The sequence below is a fragment of the Cuculus canorus genome, chromosome 14 (genome assembly GCF_017976375.1).
Source record: "Cuculus canorus isolate bCucCan1 chromosome 14, bCucCan1.pri, whole genome shotgun sequence".
NCBI classification, from domain to species: domain Eukaryota; kingdom Metazoa; phylum Chordata; class Aves; order Cuculiformes; family Cuculidae; genus Cuculus; species Cuculus canorus.
The window spans coordinates 9714062-9738707 of NC_071414.1; the positions used below are offsets into that span (position 1 = coordinate 9714062).

At 49.9% G+C, this 24646-nt stretch overlaps 1 protein-coding gene across 3 annotated transcripts in view; it reads left to right on the forward strand.

Annotated features, from left to right (window-relative positions):
* Window positions 1-24646, forward strand: part of STK10 (serine/threonine kinase 10) — a 48714-nt gene that overhangs the window by 13135 nt on the left and 10933 nt on the right. For 2 of the 3 annotated variants that reach the window (XM_054079829.1, XM_054079830.1), the window contains exons 3-8: window positions 16842-16890; window positions 19172-19321; window positions 20681-20753; window positions 21472-21666; window positions 22697-22778; window positions 23829-23963. In XM_054079829.1, coding sequence (XP_053935804.1) covers window positions 16842-16890; window positions 19172-19321; window positions 20681-20753; window positions 21472-21666; window positions 22697-22778; window positions 23829-23963 — 684 coding nt within the window. Of the gene's footprint in view, window positions 1-16444; window positions 16547-16841; window positions 16891-19171; window positions 19322-20680; window positions 20754-21471; window positions 21667-22696; window positions 22779-23828; window positions 23964-24646 lie in introns of those variants that run through there. The other variant, XM_054079831.1, reaches the window with a different exon arrangement.

The following is a 24646-nucleotide window of genomic DNA, read 5'->3' on the forward strand; positions in this document are numbered from 1 at the left end:
CCCCTGGCCTGACAGGCATGCATATATATTTATTTTTCTCCCCAGCTTACTATTTTATTTGAGTCCCTGGCAGCAGAGGAAGGTGAGCATGAAAGGCACCTTCCTGTGTGTTGCCTCAGGAAAGGTGCAGGGGCCTGGACAGGGTGAGGCCATGGACTCTTGTTTACTTGCCTCATGCTAGACTGGCTTATCTGTGTACGTGTGTGCATGGAGGTGTGCCGCTGTCAAAATGGTGGAAATCAGGTGAATACGAGGATTTTCAAACCCATCTCCTCACCCAGTTCATCTGCTGCTTCTTGTGACTACTGGGAGTGTCAAAGGGTGCATTCAGCAGCTCTGATACTTTTTCCTTCGTCTTTTTAATGCTTCAGGTGCCTTCGTGGCCTCCGCGGGTAATCTTACGAGAGTTAAAAAAAACAATAGAGATCTCAGCTGTTGAGACTTGCAGTTGTGTGAGCTGAGCTGTCAGAGCCACCGGTCCCTGCTTGTTGTGCCGAGGGAGCTGAGGCCAGAGTGCAGGCTGAGCTGCAGGGCTGTCGGCGGAATAACGCAATCCTCTGCTTCATTTCTCAGTTAAGCAATGCAAGAGAGGCATCGTGTGCTTATTCAGCAATGTCAGCATGGGTCAGTGTCCCTTCTTATTTAAAAATCCACTGATAAAGCCCCCAACTTCTCTGTGACACCCTGCTCCAAGGGCTGCAGTGCTCATTGCTGAGCGCTTCCTTCTGCGCCTCTTCTTGCTTTGAGGGAGCTGGGCTGCAGGTTGTCTAGAGGTTGGCATTTGGGTGGCTGCTAATCCTGATGCTGAGCCCTGGCTCCCTTAAAGAACAAAGTAAATATGTATCCTTCGAAGGAAGTGAAAGGCAAACATTTCTCCTAGGAGGGGACTTGGGATTTGGATAGATTGCAAGTGCAGCAAAACTATTCTCCGCATGATTAAAAAGGCAAACGTATATGAATCTTGGGTGTGAGACTGTTCTGCTGTTTTACCTCCCTGGTTTGTGCCTGGTCTGCCTGAATTTTTTACATTTGCCTTGTTCATTCTCTCTAAAATGTCAGCCCACTCCCCGTTCCCCTTCCACTTCCTCCTTGCAATAGGAAGCTTTGCCTTCCTTCCTGTAGGGAAGATGGATTGCAGATCTCCCCGGCTCTGCTTTTGTCTAAGAAGTGCTTTGTAATGCCATACGCTTGCCGACCTACTAAAACTAAACGGCCTCTTTGAAACTACTTGAACAAGAGCCTCCTGTATGCTTTCCCGTGAGGGTAGATGTTACAACCCTGTCCATTGTTTTGGGAGGAGGATCATTCTCTTTATTTAATTATTTGAGTGGCATTTGCATTTCATTGCTCAGGCTGTTCTTATTAATGCTGTAGTGTTTTACTGGCTTCGAGGGAAGTAAATAAGTCAGGCTGTTATACTTGTGGAAGGCTTCGAGTCACTACCAGGTTTTCCCTAAAGTCAAAAGGCTTCCATTTCTTGGTCACCAGCGCTGCTGGGGAAAATTTGCAGCCAAATGTAGAAACTAGCTTTCATTGTCTTGTCCATATCCCATCCCCATTTCTGTCTGCACAGTTATTTTACCCGGCATTTTCCTGGACCATTTGCAAGTGGTCCATTTGCACAATGGGCAGATGGACTCTGCTGCACTTTGAGCTTCAAGTGGCTCAGGCTTTGAGTAAAACTGTGGTGGGTGTGTGTCTGGTCAGTGATTTGCTGTGGTTTCCTTGTCCTCACAGCTTGGCATGGAAAGACAATGTTCAAAGTGAGAAAGGGGCAGGAGTGGGAGCACACAGACAAGCTGGCAAGGGCTCCAGATGCGCAGGAGCTCTTTGGCTCTGTATAATTTACGGCTTGGTGCACTGGGAAGGGCTCTTGCCAAATCAGTCTTTTGACCGTTCTCCGAGTCTTGAACTAACAAGGAAAATATGTGAGGAAACATGGCCCTTGGTGGTGGCTGCTGCAGAGACTTCCTTGTCCCTCTGAGCTGTGTTAGGTCCCTATGTCTCCTCTCTGCCAGGTTTCAGCTTTTTGCTTCAGTAGCTAGAAGGGAACATGCAACATTTATGGAGCCAAAAACCTTTCTGTGTAAAGGCAAGTGGCTTATCCTACAGCAGCTGCTTTGAAATCTGTAGCACTGAAAGAAAAGCATAAACTGGCAAATTCCTCTTGCTTTTATACCTGATTGTCATCAAGCTCAGAGAGCAAAGCCCCAGTTCTCACGCAGGACAGAGCAGAAGCCCACTTTGAGCCACAGACAAAGTCTTGGGGGACCCCAAGATTGGTGAGATAACAGCATCCGGGATTAACTCCTTCAGCTTATAAATAAACTGCAGAGATGCTGTGCCCTCACCAGCAGTTGCTACCTCGTTCCATTCCCCTCCATCCCTATCTTCTTTTCTTTGCTTATGGCTAAGCACTCATTTGCTGGTGGAAAACAGCCCAGGGAAGCTTGCAAACTGCAGTCGTGGGAGCTTTCCTGATTTTACTTTATTTTTATTATAAGCCCTGTGGCATTTGATGTTCTTTTGCATAAATCCCAGCTGCTGGAAATAGGGCACCAAATGAAAGCTGAGAATCTCATACTATTAAAAAAAAAAAAGTCTGGTTTCAGTCCTTGTGGCTGGGCCACATTTTAACATCTTTTTTTTTTTTTTTCTAAAGTGTGGTGTAGGACTTGGAAATACAAATCCCCCTCACCCAATATACTTACAACTAAAATTTATTCTGTAAAGCTATTTTGTGACTGAGAAATGGAACTAAGATACGGGTTTTGAATGTTTGAATCAATGGTGATGAATTTGTGCTGATAATTATTAGTAGATGGGAAAGAAAAACAACAGGCCTTGAGTGTTATGTCTCTCTTGAGGGCTGTGCAGGTTTTTTTCCTCTTCCAAAGCAATGAGAAAAAAACTGAGACCTCAAAGGAAGGAAGGAACTTTTGATCTCCTGCTTCTGAATATCTCTGCTGCTTGCGAGTGTCTCATCTCGCAGACAAAGGAGTGATAAGATGACCGAGGAGGAGAGTCTTATTTGGAGTGATGAACTCCAACGTTCTTGTGGGACATCTCTGCTCCCAGGGGACAGTGGGTGTCTCTGCTGGACAACCCAACATGCTGTAGCGGCTGCTCCACACGACAAGGCAAGAAACCTGGGATGCCTCCTGCAGGAGCCTTTCAAGATGCTCCAGCATCAACTCTGTAGGGTTTTCTGGAAGTTAGTTGAAATGTCATTTGGCCTCAGGTATTTAATTGCAGGACTCTGCCAGTGGTCGTACAACTTTTCTAGTGAAGCACCGGGGAGTTTTCTTCCCCTTCCCTCCTTTTCTATAAACGGAGGTTGCTATAGCAAATGGGCTTTTGAATAAACAGACATTTCCTGGAGATCAAAGTGAAAATCACTGTACCATGCAGGTAACCCTGCCTCGCTGGAGTGTTTTGGAGATGGTTAATTTAATCAACTTAAAGTTCTTCTCACTGGCCGCTGTGTGGGTATTTAACTAGTACAGCTTGCAGAGAGACACCAGCTTTGTAGCTGGTCTTTGTACTTCCCTGTAAAAAGCACTTTGCATTTTCTGTGGGCAGGCCCTGACCTGTTTAGCCAGGGACTTTTGGGGTTGCCACCTCTTTGATATGCATGTTGACTGGAGATTTGGGCATTCCTGAAAATCCTGTATCGTAAAGAAATGTTCATTATCCCATGCGCTAAACTGCTGGGCTATGTAAAGCATCTGCAGCGTTTAGTTCTCTTAAGTTGAAAATGCCTTTTGTTTAAAACAAACAAAAAAAAAGAAAGCTAATAACATTACCAGATTCCCTAAGGTTTTTCTTAGCAAAGGGTGGTTATTGCAACTTGCAGGGATCTCTCACAGAGTGCACAGCCTGAGCCTTGGCTGGATGCCGGCAGGGACCCCTTCGTATGAATGCTGTACCAGAATGGACTCTCTAGGCTTCTTAGTCATCCATCTCTGAGGAACCTGAGGGCTCTTCATATTTCACTTGGCAGGAGAGTTGCAGTCTAAACTGGCCCTTCCTGCTTGGCTTTGTGCTCCTGAAGCTTTATACCAAACATCCCCCCAAAGTGCTTGAACAGTTGTTTGCAGCCCATGAGCATTGAACTGTGCATAGTCTTGGAGCATAGCAGAGGAGAGACCTGGAAAAACAAAGCGATCTCAAACCTGCAAACTTTGTTAAACAGCTGGCCAATCTCCTAGAGGAGCAAGACTTCCCTTTCTCTTCCTCCTTTCCCCCAGCTGCAGAAGCTTAAATCCACGCCAGGTTTGGCTGCACCGTGTCTCAGGCCCCTGAGAGCACCCAGCGCTGTACCCAGGATACCATCGGTTGCTCCACTGGGCAAACCGATGTGCGAGTAGTGTTTGCTGGACCAGTTTCTAAATTCATACCAGTCTACCATTTGGGCAAAACTGCAAAATGACTGCAGTATCTTCTGCAGGGTGGGTAGGTGAGAAGTAGGTGTGGGCAGACATGAGCACACATCAGGACAGGGCATTGCTGTGCCCCAAGAGGCTGGGAGTGAGGCAGAGATTTCCCTGTGACTCCTCCCTGTCGTTAGAGTCAGCTGGATGCACATCATCTTGGCCAGGGATGGAAACTGGAAAAAGCAATGTAGCCCAGTGGTTTTTCTGATTCTTCCCTTGGTTTCCAGGGTCAAGCAATTTGCTTTTCAGAGTAACATAATTGATCTGAGTGGGTGATCACTTCTTCTCTGACCTTGGGGCTGTCTAGCAGCTGGAATGCTGTTGGAGCAGGTCTCTGGGTGGCCTTCTCCCTCCACTCTGTGCCACTTGCTGTCTGCCTGTGAATCAGTAAGGGTTCTCTCTGCCTCGCCGTCATGGAGGTTGTTTACTGCATTTCCCAAAGACATGGATGTCTAAGTCTTCCGCCCTCCTCTGCTGTAAAGCTGGGCAGCAGGCTGCATGGGATCAATGTATCTGCTCTGTCTTGTGAACGTGAGCTTTAGCATTCAGACTCCTGGCAAGTCACTGGAAATCCTGCTCTGGGTAAAACTGGGGCTTTCCCTTAAAGCAGGAATGGAAATGGAGTGATTTTGATCAGCCACCAAGAATGACTTATGCAGCAGCCAAGTTACCATAAGCCAGCCAAGCTCAATATGCTTCTACAGGCAGCAACATGACAACGCAAACTAGAATAGGAACCTTTGTCTACCAGCCTTTATACAGGATAACGCTGCAAGAAAAAGTTATTGAAGCAAAAATAATGCCTTGTGATTATGTACCCTTGTCATCTCTACACCGTAGAGTATTTTTATAAAAGAGACCTGATGTCATTATCCTTCTTGTTAGAAAGGGGAGCGGAGGCACAGACAAGAATTTGCCTAAAGTTTACCCAGCAGGTAAATGGTACCTGGGAACAACATGTTGGATCCTAGTCCAGGGTTATAACCATAAGGCCATAGTTCTGTGAAAGGAAAGCAGCACACAAGAAGCCTGTAGTCAAATCAGTTTTCAAAGCACTTTAAAACTTTGTTTAGAAATGAATTGCAATAAGCCACATTCTCACTTGGCTGGCTTAGCAAGGGAAATGCTAAGGAACAATGTTTGCATTTTTGCATATCTATGAGCTACTTGTGTATAGGAGGCAGAGCCTTGAAACCTAGCTTCAGCCTCTTCCCTGGAACAAGCAATAGGCTGCAGTTTTAGACTTACTTATTTTATTTCAGTTATAGCCTAGAAGCTAAGCTGTCATTTGGGAGGGACGGGTGGCCTTTTGCAGACTTCATGGCTAAGGGTGGTTTCCATTGACTTCAAAGCTCTCACTTGAAACAGTTAAATAGCAACACTCTTGTCTTGTGTGATGGATCCAGGCATCGTATGTTGTGATTTGGGGAATATCAGAACAAATAATTGTTTCTAGGGAGATGCCAGGCAGGACTGAAAAACTTGAAAAGTCTTTTGCCACCCCTTCAATAAGTCATACTCCTGGCCAGGGGAGGCTTTGAGGCGGTGTTGGAACTGCTGGCTGTTAATAAAAGACATCAGGAAACTTGTCCTGGGTCAAACTCCAGCTCTCATGGTGAGTTCTGCCCTTCTGAAATGCATCATCTATTTTAGGTGCTGGCACAAACGTGGAGGGCTTGAGGTTGATGAATCTTCCCACTGAAGAAGCAACTTGTTCCTTTTAGCTATTTATATTTGAAAACATTTTATGCATTGTGCTGCCCATCCAGGAACAAATGCTTGTGGTGAATTGAGTGGCCTCTAAATGCTGATTAACTTGGTGAGAGAAGGGGGAATCCCAGTCACAGCCTCAAAACAGAAATGGCTCAGGCAGAGAGCCATTCCGTGAGTGTTTTTCTCGTTTCCGTAACATACAAGAGTGGTCGCTTTCCTCCTTCTGTCCCAGCTCCACAGACTATGATGCTGGGAGCCCGAAGTGCCTGGAGTAGAGCGAGATGTGGTCTGGTCCCTGAAGGGAGAGCTCATGAACAAGCTTGTGTGTGTTGCAGTTAAACCCTCCTGCAGTGCTTGGCATCCCAGGTACTGCTGCCTGGTTGTGGCCATGCTGACCCTCTCTACTGCATCTCCTGCGTTTATTGGCCATGGGTGTTCTTGGAGTTCCGTTCCCCTGGGAGGCTGGTTAGCAAGTCGGGATGGTGAATTCAAAGGGGTTAAATATCAGCCGCTGTTAAAAGAAACTAAATGCACCACGTGATTCTAGCGAGGGGCAGGATGCTTCTTACAACATCACAACCATCTGGTTAGCCTAAAAGGAGTTTTAACTTGTTCTGCCTAAATTTCAGTAGGAGTAGGAATGCTTGTCTTTTTGCCAGCCTGTACAGTGGCAGTTCAAGGACATATTTTGTCATCTCAAAATAATGTAGATGTGAAAAACTTATCTCTGGTCTCCCTATCATCAGCGGGGAGCTCTACATTTTGAGAGGAGTATGCAGTGTTACCTGATTTTGTTCTTGATAAAGGTTTCCTGCCCTGAAACTCCTTAAGCCTTGGATTTCGTCACTTGCTGCTCTGCATCTTCCTTCCTGCACTGTTTATGGGGACGGACCTTTTTTTTTTTATTTCAAATATTTTTCTCTGTAGGTTATTTTGTTCAGAAAAGGGGGGAATAAAAGTTTTATTATATTTAAAGTCTCTGAATAGTGTCCTTGTCTGTAAGGGAAAATTGGCAAGCTTGGAGCACTCTCTTACAGAGAGCTAATTATTTCTTTTCCACCTACAGCATACTTGCCATGTCAGACAAGCTGTTGACATTTGTGCTCTGTTGTAGCAGCAAAGAGGCTTCTAGTGGCTTCTGTATTGTTTTATGGCTTCTGCAGTCTGTGCTGAGAGCCGGTGGCAGCCAGAGGGGAGCACAGAGCTGCTGGCTTTTGCAGGTGTCGGTGGTTCTTTGGGTATTCTTATCCCCTTGTGTTGGTGGCATGCTGGCCCTGTGGGGCTCTGGAAGTGGGAAGGACATCATGTGTCCTTGGTGCATCGCAGGCTGCTGTAGTGGCTTGCCCTGTCTTCAGCCCCCAGCAAATAGCCAGAGCAGCTAATCCTTGCTTTGAATCAGCCCATCTGGTTTATGAGCAATGCTGGCATAATCTCTTCCCTGCTTTGACGTTGGGCAGGAGAGTGGCAGGGAAAGTGCCAAGTTAAGCGGGTGTAGGAATGTGATCCACCTCCTCCCTCTGCTCTGTAATGTAAACTTAATCCTTGGACTTCAGTCGGAGCAGGACAGGCTGGCCGAGATAATGGGAAGACTTGACATGCTTGCAAACAAAAAGTCACTGGTCAGCAAGGGCGTTGATTTTTAAAGGAGAGAATAGATCTGAACAAACGGTATTTAAAAACAAAGGTGGTGCTCCCCAAAAGAGGCTGTGTGGTCCTGCATGCCCTTGTGCCATAGTGGGAAGAAGGGACCTGCTGCTAGGAGGGCTGATCAGCATTGCTCATCTCCCCTCTTGGAGCCAGCAGGACAGTGTAGCTTCACAGCTAAGCACCAGAACTTGGGTTCAGATGTCAAACAGACAGAATAAAGGACATGCCCCTTGACCATGACTAAATGTGGTTTCTGTGCCTAAATATATCGCTGCGTTCTTTCCACCAGCAAGGAACAGCTCTGTCCTCTGGGGTTTGTGTCACTGAGAAGCTGAAGCCCCTTTCTCAGTCCTAGGATGCAGAAGTTTGTCCAGAGTTTTTGCTGGAGCTGTAAGTTGGACTCAGCCCATCACCCGAGGGACATGATGGGCTTGGAGGGACAGGGGATGGAGCCACAGGGAGTGGCTCTCCACCCTGAGCTTGGATGTTCAGAGGTGCTGAGTGTGGGTGGATGCCCTGACAGATAAGTGGGTCTGGATACAAGGTGTTCATGGGGAGAGCTTCAGCCTCTCCATGTATCCAGGCTGTAGCCAGGCTATGGAAGTAGTGCTGGTGTCTCAGGGTACATATGGATGTTTCCGTTCGTGTCCTGGGTGGCCACTCTGCACGTGAGACTGGGCTTCACCTGTGTGCCTCTGGCACAGAGTAGTCTCAGGAGGGAGCTCGAGGTCCAGGTCTGTCATTTGTCTGGGCAGCTTTTGGTCAAATGGCCATCTGTGTTCTTTGTGGCACACACTGCAGACAGCATTTCTGAACCAGAGGCATCCTCTCCATGGGTTTTGTGCAAATTTCGCACCCTCTGCCCCAATGTTCTGAGTCCTGCTGCAGTCATGCAGTTTGAGAACAGACCTGTGTGTTTCCTCTGTCCTTTATTTCCCACAGTGTGTATATTATGGGGCTGAGCAGTAGTGTGGGATGGCCACCAGCAAGCTGCTGTGTGAGTTTGTATTGAAGAACTGGACGGAAAGCTGGCATTCAGCATCTGATGAACCACTGTCACAGGCAACAGGACAGGAAACTTTCTGTTCTTTTAGAACAAAGACAGAGGGCTGGAGGAAGGTGCTTTCTTGGACTTGCTTTGTCTCCTCTGCCTCAGAGATGAGACCAAAAGCCCTAGAAAGTATCTGGGCTCTCAGCTTCCCACCGATCCTACAGGGCTTAGGAAGTGGCCTATCTTGCCTGCAGGATGTAATCCAATGCCAGGAGGAGAGACCTGTCTGGCTGTGACTCCTCCATACCCCTTTGCAGATGGGGAGGTCTAGACTGTTTCCTCTCATCCCTCCTGCCTTCTGCCAGAGGAGTCATCCTGTGCTAAATGAGGGGCCGTGGTACCAGTGTGGGCTGTGAGGGACCTCCAGGAATGCCTCAGTCCTGCCCTGGGCTCAGTGTGCTGAGTTGGGACTAAGTCATCACCTGCCAAAGCCAGGAAATATTTTGGGTGGGTTGTGGGTGTGCACACAAGGATGATGTTCCCAAGGTGAGCTCTTCCTGCAGTGCTGAAGGAGGTGTGAGGTCTTGGGTGCTGCCAGCACCCTGGGACCCTGGCCTGTGTGTTTGCTCTGCAGAGGTAGAGGTGGGGGAGGAAGGCCCTGCGGACTCCCTTTGGGATGGCAGAAGAACGGCAGCTGGTTCCACAGCTGAAGCCTTTGTCCTTGGTGGCCACTGTGCAGGGAGCTCAGCGAGCTGCCCCCATGAGCAGGGCTGGGGGCTCTGCGGGAGGGACCAACCTGTGGCATGTCTCCAGCCTGTGCCCTGCTGGGGCTGGCAGGGAGAGGGACAGGGCTCTGCAGCTGCAAAGGCAGCGATTGTTGCTCAATGCAGCTGTCTGTTGAAATTCAGGCAGTGGAACATGGCTTGTGGTTTTCACCCGAATTGGTGATGCCTCGGGGTTCTGCCTCTGCTGTTGTCTCACCTCCCAGCCACCAGTTTTGCAGTGGTTGGAGGAGGATCCAGACTTCCCACTTTGGGCAGTCCCCTTCTAGAAAAGCAGGGTCTGCTTTGTTGCTGTAGAGAGCAGCTTTGTGAAACTCATTGTAAGTGGGATTCTTTTCTCCTTCCCTCCTGCACCCCAGCACAAGTGGGGTCCTCTCGCTCCCCTGCACTGGGGTGTGTCATGTTCATGGTGTGGGTTTGGAAATGGTGTCTATTGCCTGGAAGCGCTGCGAGGAAGGGTTGGCTTCAGCATGTGGCATTGCTGACAGCAGGCAGCCGACACAGCACATGGGGGTGTCAGGATTTTGTAGACGGGAGTCCCTGTTAACTGCTCTGCAGCATCCTCCCCACCCACCCTTCACCCACCCTTCGTGGTGGGCAGCTCATCTCCCTCTGCAGCCCTAGGAGAGCCTGGAGGCAGCTGGAGCCCTCGACTTGCTCAGGCTCTTTTTATTCTTTTTCTTTCCTTTCTCTTTGTTGCGTTTTTGCTGATTGTGAAGAATTTCTGCCCCCCACCCTGCCGCACTGCCTCTGAATCGCAGGAGTGGTTGCTATTTGCTGCCTTTCTTCTGCTTTTCCTGTAAATGGGTTGGCGATGCCAGGAAAGCCCTACTCCCCTCCCTGCTGTACCCACACAGGCACATCTGCCCCCAGCTCCTTCCTCCTGCCTCTCCCCCCTGGGTCTGCGCATGAGGGCAGCCCAGGGACCCACTGACCTCCTCCCATTGCAGTTTTCCTGCAATAGCAGCTCTGCATGGGGAAGGACCAAAACCTCTGATGGTGAGCGTGGCTGAGGCCAGCTGTGGCACACCTACTCCATGCTCCTACTCCATGCCCTGTTTGACCTCAGAGAAAACCGAGATGGAAGTGACTGCTGCTAATGGCAGAATCCTCCTAGGAGCTTTGTACCAACTCAGCATCCTGGTGAGGGGAGGTGGAACGGGTGTGATGGCTTGCAAGAAGACATTCTGGAAAGCGTTTCACTTCACCAGCTCGATCTATAAATGGAGCACAGTTTACTTTACCGTGTTTACTTTCCTTATCTCCTCCATCACTGCCTGCCAATGCAAGGCAGGCAAGGTGGTGGCTGTGCCGCAGGGTGCTTTCTGCTCTGGGTGACAAAGATGCCTCTAAGTTGCCCCACAAACATGGCACAGCCACAAGGCTATATGTGGGTGACAGGCTGCTGTGGCAGCAGGATGCTGCGGGTTACCTTCTCTCCGGCAGCGAGAGATGAAACCCTCTGCTGCAGATTAGGAGAGGAAATTGCTGAATTACTTCAGTTTTGAAGCCATTTCTGCGCCAGGCAGGGTAGATCTGGAGGCAGACAGAACCGGGGGACACAGGCAACCTCCTGTGCCTGCTGGTGCTGATGCTCAGGGCCCGGTGGGAAAGGAGGTAGCCGGGTGGTTAGAGCGCTTAGCATGGAGTGCACCCATGTAGTAGTGGCCTGGGTGTTCCGAAGCACCATTCTGCTTCCAAAGCAATGGGGCTATTCAGTATACAGCTGCAAAAGCAGGAAAATCACAGGAAGAGCTGGCAGGTGCCCACCACCTCCAGTGACTTGGGAGTGACTGGGCTGCCAGCCAAGTGTCCTCCATCCTGAAGGGACCTTGTGCAGCCTACTGCGTGCGTGGGAGATGCTTGGCTTCCCAGGGCTGCTGCTGCTGTGATGAGCTGCCCCCAACTTTCCCAGCTGATGGCTTTTTTTCTCCTCCCTTTTTAACTGGAAGAGGCATTTCTCCAGCGCTGCTGCAGAGGGAACAGTTCGTGGGCCTCTGCCCTCTGACGTGCCAATCAGATGAGTAACACTTAGCTGAGGGTGTGTCCTCTGCTCTTAATTGGGGTTCAATTGCAAACCTCAGTTCAGGGACATCAGCTGTTCCACCCTTGGTGTTTATGCAGTATTTGGTAAAAATACCTTTCCAGATAAGCCTTTTTTTTTTTTTTTTCAATGTTGTAGAAAGTTCTAGGCGTTCAAACACACCCGAGAGGCAGGACCAGTGCTGCCCAGGGTGGCAGGAGCACGCAAGCTCTCAGTCCTACCTGGGAGGACTTCAGTACCTGGGCAGGAGATGCTGCTCCAGGTTTGTCAGACAAAGAAACTGCACTGGGCTCGAATCCATCTTAGGTTTGTTTTCTGGGTTTGTGTCCAGCCAGCCCTCGCCTGCTATGAGGTGCTTGGAGGGATTCTCCTGGCAAAGTGTCTGCTTTCTTGAGCTGCAGAGCCATGTAGTGCTTTTTCATACCATGTGGTACCCCCTCACTGGGGTACAACCTGAAAGCTTGTGTCTTTGAGAGCATTTAACGTAAGCCATAGCTGTTTCATATATGTATATATATATTTATTCTCCTGGGCAGCCCCAGGCTCATTGGACTCTGCTCCCTCTCCTCCCAGGCAATGACTTATCACTAAAGCAGACAAAAAAAGGGCCCCAGCCCTTCTGCATGCCCCACTCCCACTTGGGCCATAGGATGCTTCCAGGACCTGCTGTGCTTAGAGGCAGGATTAGGATGAGCCGAGGAAAAAATCAAGGTTACTGATAAAGCCTTTTAGCTTTATTGGACTTTAGCTTTCAAATTTAAGTTTAAATGTGATTTTGCCCGTGCAAAAGTTTCTTGAAAGGGAAAGATTATGTGGCTTTTCGATGTAGATATCTTCATTCATGCTGTTTCACTAAAGATATAGGAGGAAAAGGCCCTTTTTAAATAGCAGTGCTCAAAATGTGGTACAAAGGTTTGAGAGGTAGAGATAGCGATTCCTTTCTCTGTCTATAAATCTTCTGCCCAAGTCTGTTCCTGGACATGCAGCTCACGCATCCATGTTGAGGTGCGAAGGAGCCCAGCGTGGCAGCTGGCTTTCTTGGCCATGGTGTTGGAGCTGAGACCACGGGCCTCTGGCTGTGCTGGAAGGCAGCTGTCAGTTGGTTGTGTTGCTCAGGTAGCTAAAAGTGAATTTTGCATGTGCCCGTGAGGTGTAGCTGCAGCTGCCTGTGAACCAAAAGCTAAAATGCTGATAGTGGGTAATCCCCAGGATTTATAATAGGTTTGGGGTGGTGGCAAGAGGTGGAATTGATGTTGTTGAGGGGCTGGGCAGCCTTTGTCGAGGGAAGTTCCTGCATTTCTTTTGTGGACGGAATTGTTATAAACAGGATGTTCCAGGCTGCACACTGCAAACCCTGACACAACGCTCAGCCCCCTTTCCCCAGACCCTGGGCTGAAGGAAGAGGAGATGTGGGTGCTTCCCCCAGCTCTGATTAGGATGAAGAAGCCACTTTCAGGATGTCAGCACTGCGGCAGAGACCTCATGGGTCTCATATCTCTGGTTCACAAGACCACATGAGCTTTTTTGGGACTGTGTGTGCAAACCCCTCTGTTTTACAGTGCTGCTGGGCGTCTGCAGCAAGCCCTGAGCTGGGTCCCAGGTCTTGCAGGTCGACTGTTGGGAGCAGCCGAGCGCAGTGCAGGCAGGAGCCCAGTGTGGTGTTGAAAGGTGAAATGCAGTACCGAGATTGGGACTGTCACTAGAGTGGCCACTGCTTCAGCAATGGCTTGGGGACACCTTAGTAAAGCTGTAGTCAACCCACGTATTGAAGCACATGGAAACAGCCCTAAGCAGAGTTAAACTCTTTGTGGCCCTTGGGTAAATCATCCACCTCCTGGCTGCAGAGGTTTTCTACAGTTCTTTTCTAGCATCCTCCCAACTTGTTCCTCGTCATGGCTGGAGCAGCAGGCTGCCCATCCCAGGGTGTCAGCAGCCATCCCTCTTCCTGCCATGGGTCTGGGGAGGGTTCCTGCACAGCTGCCCCTCTCCAGGAGCTTCCTGCATCCCCCAGCTTGCACAGACACAGCGTGCGCTGCCGCCACCGGGCCTGCCTTCCTACCTGCTTCAATGGTAAAACATTTTTCAAGCTGGCCCTGCTCCTGGAAGGAAGCGTGCATGGAGAATGAGCTATGGGATTGCTAGTTGCATTTGTTTAAATCGGATTTTCTGGGCTGAAACGAGCCCATTAGGTTTTTGGTTGTTCAGACTATCTAGCCACACCCATGATTATTCTTTGGCATCTCTGCCCTTCCTGAAAATGCATATTTTTAAATTTTCCATATTTCCCATATTCCCAGTACCTGGCTTGCAGCCTGCTGTGCCTGCATAAACATCCACAGTCGTGCTGGTTTCAGATGGACTGATTTCCCTAATTTTCTTATTGCTAGACTGCAAACCCAAGCAAGACTTGGTGAGATGAAGTGCATCCCACACAGATCCAGAGTAGGGTGTGTTGTACTTGGCCCTTCCCCTTTTAAAAGCTCAGTATGTGTGACCGGAGCACATTTTGGCTGTCTGTGGTAGAAAATCTGAAGACAGGATCTGCCTGGGGGTAAAACCTCATCGGGATCTCAGGGTCTCCGCTGACAGGGGCCGCTGTGGCTGTCACCCAGCCGGCTGCCTTCTGTGTGTCCACCCCCTCAAAATTAAAATTACATTTCTCATTCTGGAGACTGTGTAAGAGGAGCTGTGTGAGATGCCAGGAAACTTCATGGAGTTGGGACATACAGAGGCAAAAGCTGTAAAGCTGCTGGCTGAGCATTAGCAGTGAAATCGCCTGGGTCACCTGGATGGCAAAGGCCATGTTAGCAGCTGATTCAGGATGGATTGTTTGAAGTTTCAGGACTGTTTAGATTCAAGAGCTGAGCCTGGTAGTACAGATGAGCCTCTCCTCAGGCCTTCACTACTGATTGAGCATGAAGGAGGCTGTTACTTGAGCCTGGAAACCTCCGTCTTTGGACAGGTGAATTCCTGAGGTGCCTGGATCAGCAGGAGCAGGAAGGGATCACTCATGTGAGACAAACAAAGTCCTGGGCTGTGACTCAGTGATCAGATGGACTCATTTGTACAAGCAAATTTTATGCCAGAGCAGTGTAAAGCTGCAATACTGAGGCTTACATGGGATCAGGTCTGCACTGTCCTTCTGCAGCCGCTGCAAACCCTGCACCGTGGCCTCAGGTAATGCAGCCAGCAGTCGCTTGCTCTTGGCTGATCTGGGCTAGGGACAGGTTGGATGGTCTGGCAGAGAGCAGAGCCCACAGAAGGGATCATGGTACCGTTGCGCAGAGGTGCTGTCGCAGGCTGGTTGTGCCAGCGGAGCCCCGTGCATCCCTTCAGCCTCCCAGAGCGAGCCCTTGCCATCCCCGGAGACTTGCTTGGGGTTTGCTTCTGGCACTTTGGGCTCTGTGGAGGCCAGGATGGTCTGCATTTGCTGGTAGTATTAGTCTGCTCTGATGAACGTGATGAGGAACACTGTAGAAATAATTGGTTGAAATGGGCCTTCTAGAGCTGTGTTTGGGTGATGAAGGGACACAGGGGTCCAACAGGGGATCTCAGTCCCTGGAGAGATTATGGCAGGAGGCAATTCTTGCCTTTCCATTTGCTGGTGAAGCTACTGATGCTCTCTTTCAAGGTACAAAAAAATGTGTGTTGACAACGTGACCCGTCTGTGTGACAGCCCTGCTTACCCGCTGGCTTCCTCCCTGCCAGGCTTCTGCTCAGCTCCGACTGGCTGCAGATTTATTCTCCCAGTTTGTGGGTGGTTTGAGTATCTTCCCAATAGCTTCTCTCCATCTACCTGCTGCAAATGCTTCCCTAGCCTTGGCCTCTGGTTGTTCTCCGCCTGCTCTGACAGTACCTGTGTCAGGCTGCCCAAGCTGCCTGGGTTTCTTTTCTTGGCATCGCCCCTGTTACAACTCCTGGTCCTGAGCCAATTCTCACAGAGCAATTCAAGGTTTGCTGCGTTCCAGCACCTGATCTTGTTCCCCCTTCTTCTCCAAAACAAAGCAGTTGTGTCTTCCACCACAGTTCAGGTCAATAATAGTGTTTCCCTTGTCCACGTGAAGGAACTGCAGGACAAAAGGGAGAGATGTGAGTTGCCTGGAGCTGCAAGATTTAACCATGGGAAAGAGGGAGCTTGACCCTTCTCCCCTCGGCTCCCGGTCCAGTGCTTAGAGCACTGTTTAATAACATGACCTCCACTTGAAGGGCTTAGAGAGCTGTGCTGCTAAACGTTGCTTTCAGTTTGTTCAGTTGTTGTCCTCAAAATAAACTCTGGCATTTCACCTCTCCAGTATGTTGCCCTGTGTTGCCTCAACAAGGAGAAGAACTTGTCAGGGAGGTGAAGCATCCCTTGTCCCTCCTAACTCCTTGAAATTTTAATCTGTTTATCTGAGCAGCCTCACCTGTCCCGAAGGTGAGCAGGGAACTTTGGCTGGCACCAAGGCCCTCCTGCCTGGGAAAGGCTCTGGCTGAGTCTTTGCAGAGGTGTTGGGGGAAGGGGACCTGCATCCTCGAGGTGATGGGGAAGGGCCCACCCAGTGGGTGCTGCCCAGCCTAGGTGGGAGGCAGCAGGGACTGGGCAGGAGTGGGGGACTGGCAGGATTCTGTGCACATTCCTGGGAGAGAAACGGCATCAGTTTCCCCTCAAATTGCTCAAAAGCAAGAGAGCAATGAACTACCGAGCGATGGCAGGGAAAAAACAAAAATAAAAAAGAAAAAAAAATTAAAGACCCAACAGCCCTCCCCATCTCTCGTTTGCCAAAGAAAATGCTGCCTGATTTCTCCCAGCCACGTCAGCTCCCAGCTATGACAGCTATCTCATCCTGTTGGCAAGGCCACTCTCTGGAGGAGTTCTTGCTCCAAAATGCAACGGGAAGAGATGTAAAGAGAGAGGAAGCGGGAGCTGAAGCTGCTGCTCCGGGTGGGCACCCAGGTACGGGGTCAGGCACAACTGCTGGGGGGTCCATGGGCCTGGTGGTGGGTACGGTCCCTCTGAGGTGGCTGCTGCTGGCGGGGTGCAGGATCTGGCCCAGGGCTCTGCTCATCCTGGGGTTTCCTTGGGGACGTTTCCTGAGAAGCACGGAAGCTTCTGCATTCCTTGGTGGGCAAAGGAACTGCTTTGCCATGTGAGGAAGCAAAACCCAATGCTTTTGTCTCTTCTTCCCTACCCAATGGGCTTTGCTCAGTGAGACACAGATCTGACTTTAATTCCTCTCTTTTTTCCCCAGATCATGATAGAGTTCTGCCCAGGCGGGGCCGTGGATGCCATCATGCTGGGTGAGTGCAGCGTGCGGTGCCAGGCTTTGCTCTGGGTAATGCCCACAAAGCATTTCCAGCTTTCTGGCTTGCTTTCAGGGGCGTCCTTCGGACAGACACAGACTTGGGTGCCCCAGCTTCTCCAGCTACTGTTTCTCTCCCATGAGTTTGTCTATTTTCATACTGAAGTAGAAGATGTGGCAGCCCTGGGGTGTTTCTTAAGTTACTTTGATGTCCTTTTGTGATTTAAATGCTGCGGGGAGAGAAGGGAGAGTCTGGTTGGAGGGGGAAAAAGGCTTTAAATATTTTTCTATTGGAGGCACAGGGTGCTTGGGATCCCATTCCCACAGCTTCCGGGGAAGAGCAGCAAAGCAGAAATATTTAATCTGGGTGTCTGTCGTGATGAATCTCCCAGGATCTCCCTGCTGACTTCTCTGTATGGTATTGGTCATCTGGTGAAGCAGCACAAGCCTCCAAATAAACTGCAGTTTGCAGTAATTCCAGGAATCTTCCCTTTTTTAACTCCTCCCTTTCACATAGAGTCACTGGGGCCAGGAGCGTGTGGGTGTTCCCCAAAACAGCCCCGGCTGATGCCACAGCCCATCTGTGCCGAGGCTGTGTGAACCCGAGGGGTGATGTCCTCTCTGCACAATGAACGCAGTGTTCTGACGTCCTCTTCCCTGGAGCAGAGCCACGTCTCCCCAGCAGTTTTTGCCTTTTAGCTCTGGTATTTCCAAAGTCCTCACCGTCTTTTTATTCCCAAGAAAAATATGGACCCAAACTTGTCATTTTTGATTCATCCCCTAAAACTTGTGCCTCTTCTTTAAAGCAGATCCAAATCACTGTGAGTAGAAGTACCTCTGCTGAGATGCTGGAGGAAATGATGACTTACCCTGGAAAACCTCAACAGGGTTGCCCTGCCTCTTGGGACATTAAACCCTACCCGAAGCGTTCATGGGGCCATCTCCATGGCAGTCAGTCTCTGGAGGACAGGGAAGCTGGAGTGGGAAGGGAGCGCTTAGAAAATCATGAGCTGACTGTAGTGCACTCACCCCTCAAATGAGTGTCAGGAGGAGCTGCGGATCAGAGCTCAGGAGTGCTCCTGACGTTATTAAATTCAGAGTTGCTGAACGCTGCTTATTTCACCTCTCTGTCCCCACCAGCAACTGGTATTTGCCGTTGAAATCTTTTGATCAAAACCTGCGGTCTTTTGCACTGTAATAAGCCTCACTTTTGCCAGATGTGCCAGGCAAAGTGAAAATCATTACCTTCCTCCAGATGAAGAGAGATGTTGGTGAAGAGGAGGAGAAGGCACAGAGTTAGCTGACCCTGCATCCCCCAGCTTGTGGTTAAGATCCTGACTCTGAAGCAGTATCTGTCCCAGTTGCTGGGGTACGTCCATCAGTCCCCATCTTGGCCACATAACTGGGGCGGTTGGAGCAGTCTAAGGCTTGGTCTGGTCTTGGCGTGCTCTGCTGCGCTGGAGTTGCTTCTAGAGGGAGAGAAGGAAGCTCAGACAATGCTAACCATCTGGAGGTTTGATGGTTTGCAGAACCTTTGCCTTGGAAAGTGGTCTCAAATGGTGAAGGTGGCCAGGCAGAGCTGAGCAGGGAGGTCACGTTGGTGGTCATGTGCCCCCACAAGCTTCAGAAATAGGCACAGACAGCAGGGTATGAACTGGTGTGCCGGTACGAGGTGCTAAATGAAAAATATCTCAGAGTAGTGGGAAGGGATAGTGCTGGTGAACATTTTGTTGCTTGTTGCTTTGGGAAGTGGTGTGTCCCTCCTGATATACGGGGCTATGCCGCATCTCTGTGGCAGCAGTAGCTCCCTGGGGGATAAGAGCAGCAGCTGCATGTGGAGCTGTAGAATGTTCATGCCTGTGTTTGACCCTGCTGCCACCTGCAGATGAGTTCAGCTCTCTCCTCTCTGCAGCATCATTCTTGCACCAGGTGAGATCCAGCTTGTCTGGGGATACCCGTATCCCAAACTGGGAGGGAACTTACAAGAGTACCTGGGTCCCCCTCCTCATCCACCTCGTCCACTGTTCCTGAGCCAGATGCCTCAGCTGTGCATCCCTGGGAGGGAGATACAAACCAGCAGCTCCAGGCAAGCATTGTGCTGCGAGTGCTGTCTTAAGGAATAAATTACCTTAACAAGCCGATTTGCGTAGGTCTCCTGCTGCTTTGACACATGGACAGTGTTTCTTAAGTGGTCTGCTGGGTAGCCAATGCCTTCCTGCTGTTCAGGTGGAGCATGTCTCATAACCCCATCCTGTTTATTGGCTCTCTCCCTCCCGCAGAGCTGGACCGGGGCCTGACTGAACCCCAGATTCAAGTAATTTGCCGCCAGATGTTGGAAGCTCTCCATTACCTCCACAGCAAAAAGATCATCCACCGTGACCTGAAGGCAGGCAACGTGCTCCTCACCCAGGATGGGGACATCAAGCTCGGTGAGCTACCTGGTGCAGGAGCATGGCGGGCACTTGCTTGGCCAAGCTCATTGGGAGAGAGGCCATGGGTGATGGTGCTGCTTGGGACCAGGATAGTAGTGTTTGGCTATGCCCAAGCATGGGGTGCTTGAAGGATACTGTGTCTTCTCCCCTGCCAGTGGGACATCAGCTGCTTGTCCACTGGCTCATGAGCTCAGTCAGGAAAAGGTGAGGGGAAAACTTCATGTTGTTGGAGGCCAAATCTGCCATCAAGCTGTGTGCTGTGTTTAACCCCCAGCCAGGCACTGAGACTCCCAAAGCCACAGCCGTGCCAGGCCCTTGATGCACTTGCCTTTCTTGAATTTATTTAATCCCTCTTTGAACTCGATTTTTATGCTTTTTGGCCTGCTCCGCATCCTGTGCAGTGTGCCAGTTGGCAGGGCTGAGAGCTGGAAGAATTCGTCTTATCTCCAGAGCAGGTCTAGTGGTGACAGGGTGAGTTTCGCCAAAGGGTTGATTTGCCAACTTGCTATAGGCTTGTATTTAATTGGTGTCCACCTACCTGCAGGGGGATGAGAAGGTAGCTGTGTCTATAGCGTCTAGTTAGAAAGGTGCAGGTCTCTTTCTGGGCCCAGGGGAGGGGTACTGGCAGTTGTGGGACATTCTTAGGATGATGGAGACCAGCCAGCCTGGGAAGATGGAAACCTTCCTGTGTCCATGGGCTCTACTCTGACACAAGACATGCTCTGCTGGCTTGGGCCAAGGATGACCTACAGTCAGGGACACCCTGAGCATAGCATGCTGATGTATAACAGGTTCTCAGGAGGTCATCAGGACCATCTCAGAGAGCAAGCTGACCTGGAATGGGCTTGGTGCCCTCTACAGATCTTACCAATTTGATTTGGGTTGGTTGGTCTCACCATCTCTCTATGGAAAGGACAAAATCAGGGAAAGTGGCTCCATCATGCAGTGGATGCTGTGCATGAGGCTGAAGGGAAGTGAAAGAATGTAACAGCGCTTTGGTGTTTCTGGCGTCAAATGAAACTTTGTGCTGCGAAGTTGCAGTCCTGAAAGTAATCCGCCTTTTGTTTGTTTATGCAAAAGATCTTGACTTTTCTCTGGATGTGTAGGGTTTGGGTTACAGTTGGGGTGGCTTGTTGTGCCCCTGTCTGATAGTATAGAGGAGGGGAAGGTCCCTGGTCATTGTGTACCCAAAAGGAAGTGTAATTTCTGATGTTCAGTTTAGAGGGAACAGCACGTTATATCATGTTCTTGCTTTAAATGTGTATTTGCTTTTAAATCTGCCTTTCAGACAAGTGTGCTGATTCAGAAGGGTCTTTCTGTTTTTCTACAGCATCTAACATTTACTGCTCTTTGCAGCTGACTTTGGAGTGTCTGCCAAAAACATGAAAACCTTGCAGAAGCGAGACTCCTTCATTGGGACCCCTTACTGGTGAGTGACCTGTTGCTAAGAAACCCTGTCTTCATGAGGAGCTCCACTCTTCTGAAAATGAGGCTTCCTCAGAAACAGTGAGCTGATGGCCTTTGGGATGTGTTGGATCATAGTGCCTTACCAAGCATAGATGGGAAGATTTTAACAAGGAGTCTGGGCCAATGTCCTCCCGTGTAAGGGTTTCCCATGCCTGAAGGGATCTGTGGGCAGCCTCATCAGTGCAAGAGCATTGCCTTATATCACGATGCCCTGAGCTGCCTGAGCGGCCACCATGCTCCAGGCTTGGAGGAGCGAAGGACACACATGTGCTCGCGTGTGTGCATTCGCCGCTCCCTCAACCCCGGGGGGTGGGGTGGGCTTTGAAGCAGCTCCAAGCACATGGGAACAACTCCTCGCTCCAGAAATGCAGTCTCTAAATCACTCGACTTGCTGAAGGAATGGAATCAGCAAGGATTAATTTATTGTCTGAAGCAACATCCGCGCCAGATGTCAATGGCCTGGGGGTTTTCATGGGCTGTCTTGGCTGGTCTGTGGAAGAGGGAGGGGGTTGAACCCATTAGAAAAGATGCTGCTTCTTCTGAAACCTAGAGCTGTGAGGAAAGGCCATTTCTTGTGCAAAGCCATGGATTATTTAAAGCATTTAATCTCTGCTGGGAGGCTCACATGTGTGGTTGTGGTGTCATCCCTCACCATCCCTGCTCTTTGCTGTTTCTTGCAGGATGGCCCCAGAGGTGGTGATGTGCGAGACCATGAAGGACACTCCGTATGACTACAAGGCGGACATCTGGTCTCTGGGAATCACACTGATTGAAATGGCCCAGATTGAGCCACCCCACCATGAGCTTAACCCCATGAGAGTCCTGCTGAAGATTGCCAAGTCTGACCCCCCCACGCTCAGCTGCCCTTCCAAATGGTGAGGGGGGTTGGGCAGCAAAGCCTGGAGTATGCATCTCCCTACTTAGGCAGTAATTCCAAAGAGAAAAAAGAGTGGTTTGTAGCAGTATTGTTTAATTTGAGAACCTAATGTAGAGCCTAATGGCCTAGCTGCGTCCTTGGTCCAGCTGTGTGCTAGGGGCCCCTGAGCACTGTGGGCTGAGCGCAGGCTGCTCAGTGCTGCCTGCGCTGTGACCACATCCCTGGGTGGCCCTGCTGAAGCAAGGGTGTGATCCCTTGGCTGTTTTCTTAACATCCCAATTTTTTATGAAAGGCAAATTTTCCTCTAAACCTAGAGACTGTCAAGAGCTCCAGAACTTCTTTCCTGGCATCTGGACAGCCTCTTCTGCATTTAAAAAGTTCCCATAAGGTTTTGGTTTTTTGGTTTTTGTTTTTTTGTTTTGTTGTTGGTTTTTAAATCATGACAAAACCCACTGCATGATAGCCAGCAGCAAATTACTGAGAGTGCACTGGAGTCACAAGCGTTGTTCAGGTAGTAGGCAGGAACCCACTGCTAAAGCGCTTCCTCTGGAGCTGCTCAGAAGCCAGAATTGGATCAGGGACATGCTCTGTATCTCAGAGCTTTGCTTTGCAGGCTGAGAGGGCCCTCCTATGGGGTTCCTGGTCCTTCACAGCCATGCTTTCACGCTGCAGCTGTGGGGAGCATCCTTGACCCCAAGCAGCTCCACCCATGGGCTCCCTTTGGAGGATAAGTGCCAGTGTCCTCTCCTATCTCTCTGCCTTGGCTGTGGGGCACAGGAGCTGACGTTTAGTCCTGCCATCTGTTACCATCACAGTTAAGGCAAAACCTAGTCCTTCTCTTAGCCACATTGATGATTCTCTTACAAAGAATCAGAATAACTGAACACTGGTGATCCCCTGCTGGGAATGAAATGGTGATTGTGACTAACTGCAAACTGGCACACGACCTGCAAAGAGATTGAGGAGACACATGGGGTGTTTGAGGCCTTTCCATCTTCTAAGCTTCTCACCAATGACTGTGTTTTAAGGTCCCTGGAGTTCAGAGACTTCCTGAAGAAGGCGCTGGACAAGAACCCAGAGACCCGGCCCAGTGCTGCCCAGCTGCTGGAGGTAGGGACCAGCACCAGCTCCTGGGCTGGGTCTGCTGCTGGTGTCTGTGTCTGCCTGGGTCTGCAAGTGTCCAAACCACCTATATCTGTGCATCACGTTTATCTTTCAGGAAGGAAACAAACAAAAAAAAAGTGTTGATGAGCCCTGGACTGATTTCAGATTATTTTTGTCTTTAGAAAGTTCATAGTGCTTTTCAGCTACTGAAATACTCCCAAAAAGGAACAGCAATGCTTTTCCCTTTGCAGCAAACTGAAGAGCCCCTTTGGACACCAGGTGGAATAGAAATGGCTCCCATTGCCACAATTGCCCTTGTGGCAGCCAGCTTGGATTATACCTGGTTATCCCAGATTTAAATTCCACTCCTTTCCTCTGCTCCTGTCCCCTTCCTAAACAATAGCAAAAACTTGAGTGATGCTTTTCCCCACTGACTGCAGATGCTCTCGCTCTGTAGTACTGGCATGCTGGCCACATACTTCCCATCCTGCAACAATCCTTGCAAACCCAAGGGACTCCTCAGCCTTTTGCTGAAGCTCAGTGCGAACACCTCGCCATATCCACTGAGTGATTTGAGACTAGTTGAGACTAAACCTTCTCCCATGCTCTGTTTGTACCCAGGAATCCTGTATACTGGCTTTTGCCTCACTCCTGGTGGTGGTCTGTGGGCTTGGACCTGCACCCCGGAGCTCAGCCTGCCTGTGGTGGAGGAGGACGTCTCCTTTGCAGCGAGAGCCCCGTGTTTAAATGCAGCTGGTGGTCTTGTTTGGGAGATGTTGACATAAAGCAGCTTTGCAGAGCACCACACTTAGAGCATCTGTGTGCAGAGCTGGCACTTAACCTCAGCATCATGTTCTCTCTTGTTCTCCCTCATACAGGCCGCATGTATCCCTAAATTCACCTTGAGAGTTAAGCCAAGTGACACTGGCAAGAACCATGTCCTTAGGTCTTTGCAGCAGTTTTAAAGCAAGCAGTAATCCTTGCTGTCACTGTCTCTGGGAGCTCATGGAATCTGTTTTTTGGTCTCACGTATGTGCACTGTGCTTGGCTTTTCAGCATCCCTTCGTCAGCAAGGTGACCACCAACCGGGCCTTGCGCGAGCTGGTGGCTGAGGCCAAGGCTGAGGTGATGGAAGAGATTGAGGACAGTCGGGACGATGTGGAAGAAGATGACTCATCAGAGTCTGCTTCGGTGAGCTCTCCCAGCCCCATGCTGGCAAGTTTGGCAGTGTGACTGTGGAGTAGGGAAGAGCCTGGCAACTCTATAGGCTTGAAAAGTCTGGTTTAGGGCTATTCTGGACCTTATCAGGTGGAGAGGGAAGCAGTTGCTTGGTTGACGAGGGGCTGTTTTTCAGTGGCTACCAAGGGCATGGAGAAACAATGATGGTGGTGGATGGCCCAGCTGTTCACTCGCAGGAAGGGCTTGCAAAAAGTGTTAAAAAAAAAAGAAAGAAATAGTGAAAAGTAGGGCCTGGTACCATCTGGAGAAGCTGGAGTGGAAGCAACAGCACATGGTGCAGCGGTGAGGCACCACCAGCACTAGGAGGGAGCTGGGCAAATCTTCCCCTGGGCTGGGCTCTTTTGAAAGTTACACCTCAAGGGTGCTTGGGCAGCTTTGCTGGGGGCCATGCCTAAACCTCTGTCATCCGTGGCAAAGGACAGTGGTTGATCCATGGTGGAGTTGGCCACAGGAAAAGGTGGTCAATATACAAACTCTGAGGCCTCATCTTCAGAATTTGCAGGTTCTGGAGCTCCCTGACTGTGCTGTTTCCTTCCAGACAATGTCCATAATCCTTGGGACCAAAAACCTGGGAAAAGTAGAAGTATCCCAGGGCAGATGTTCTAGAAGGAAAGATTTCTTCCCAATGACTCTTT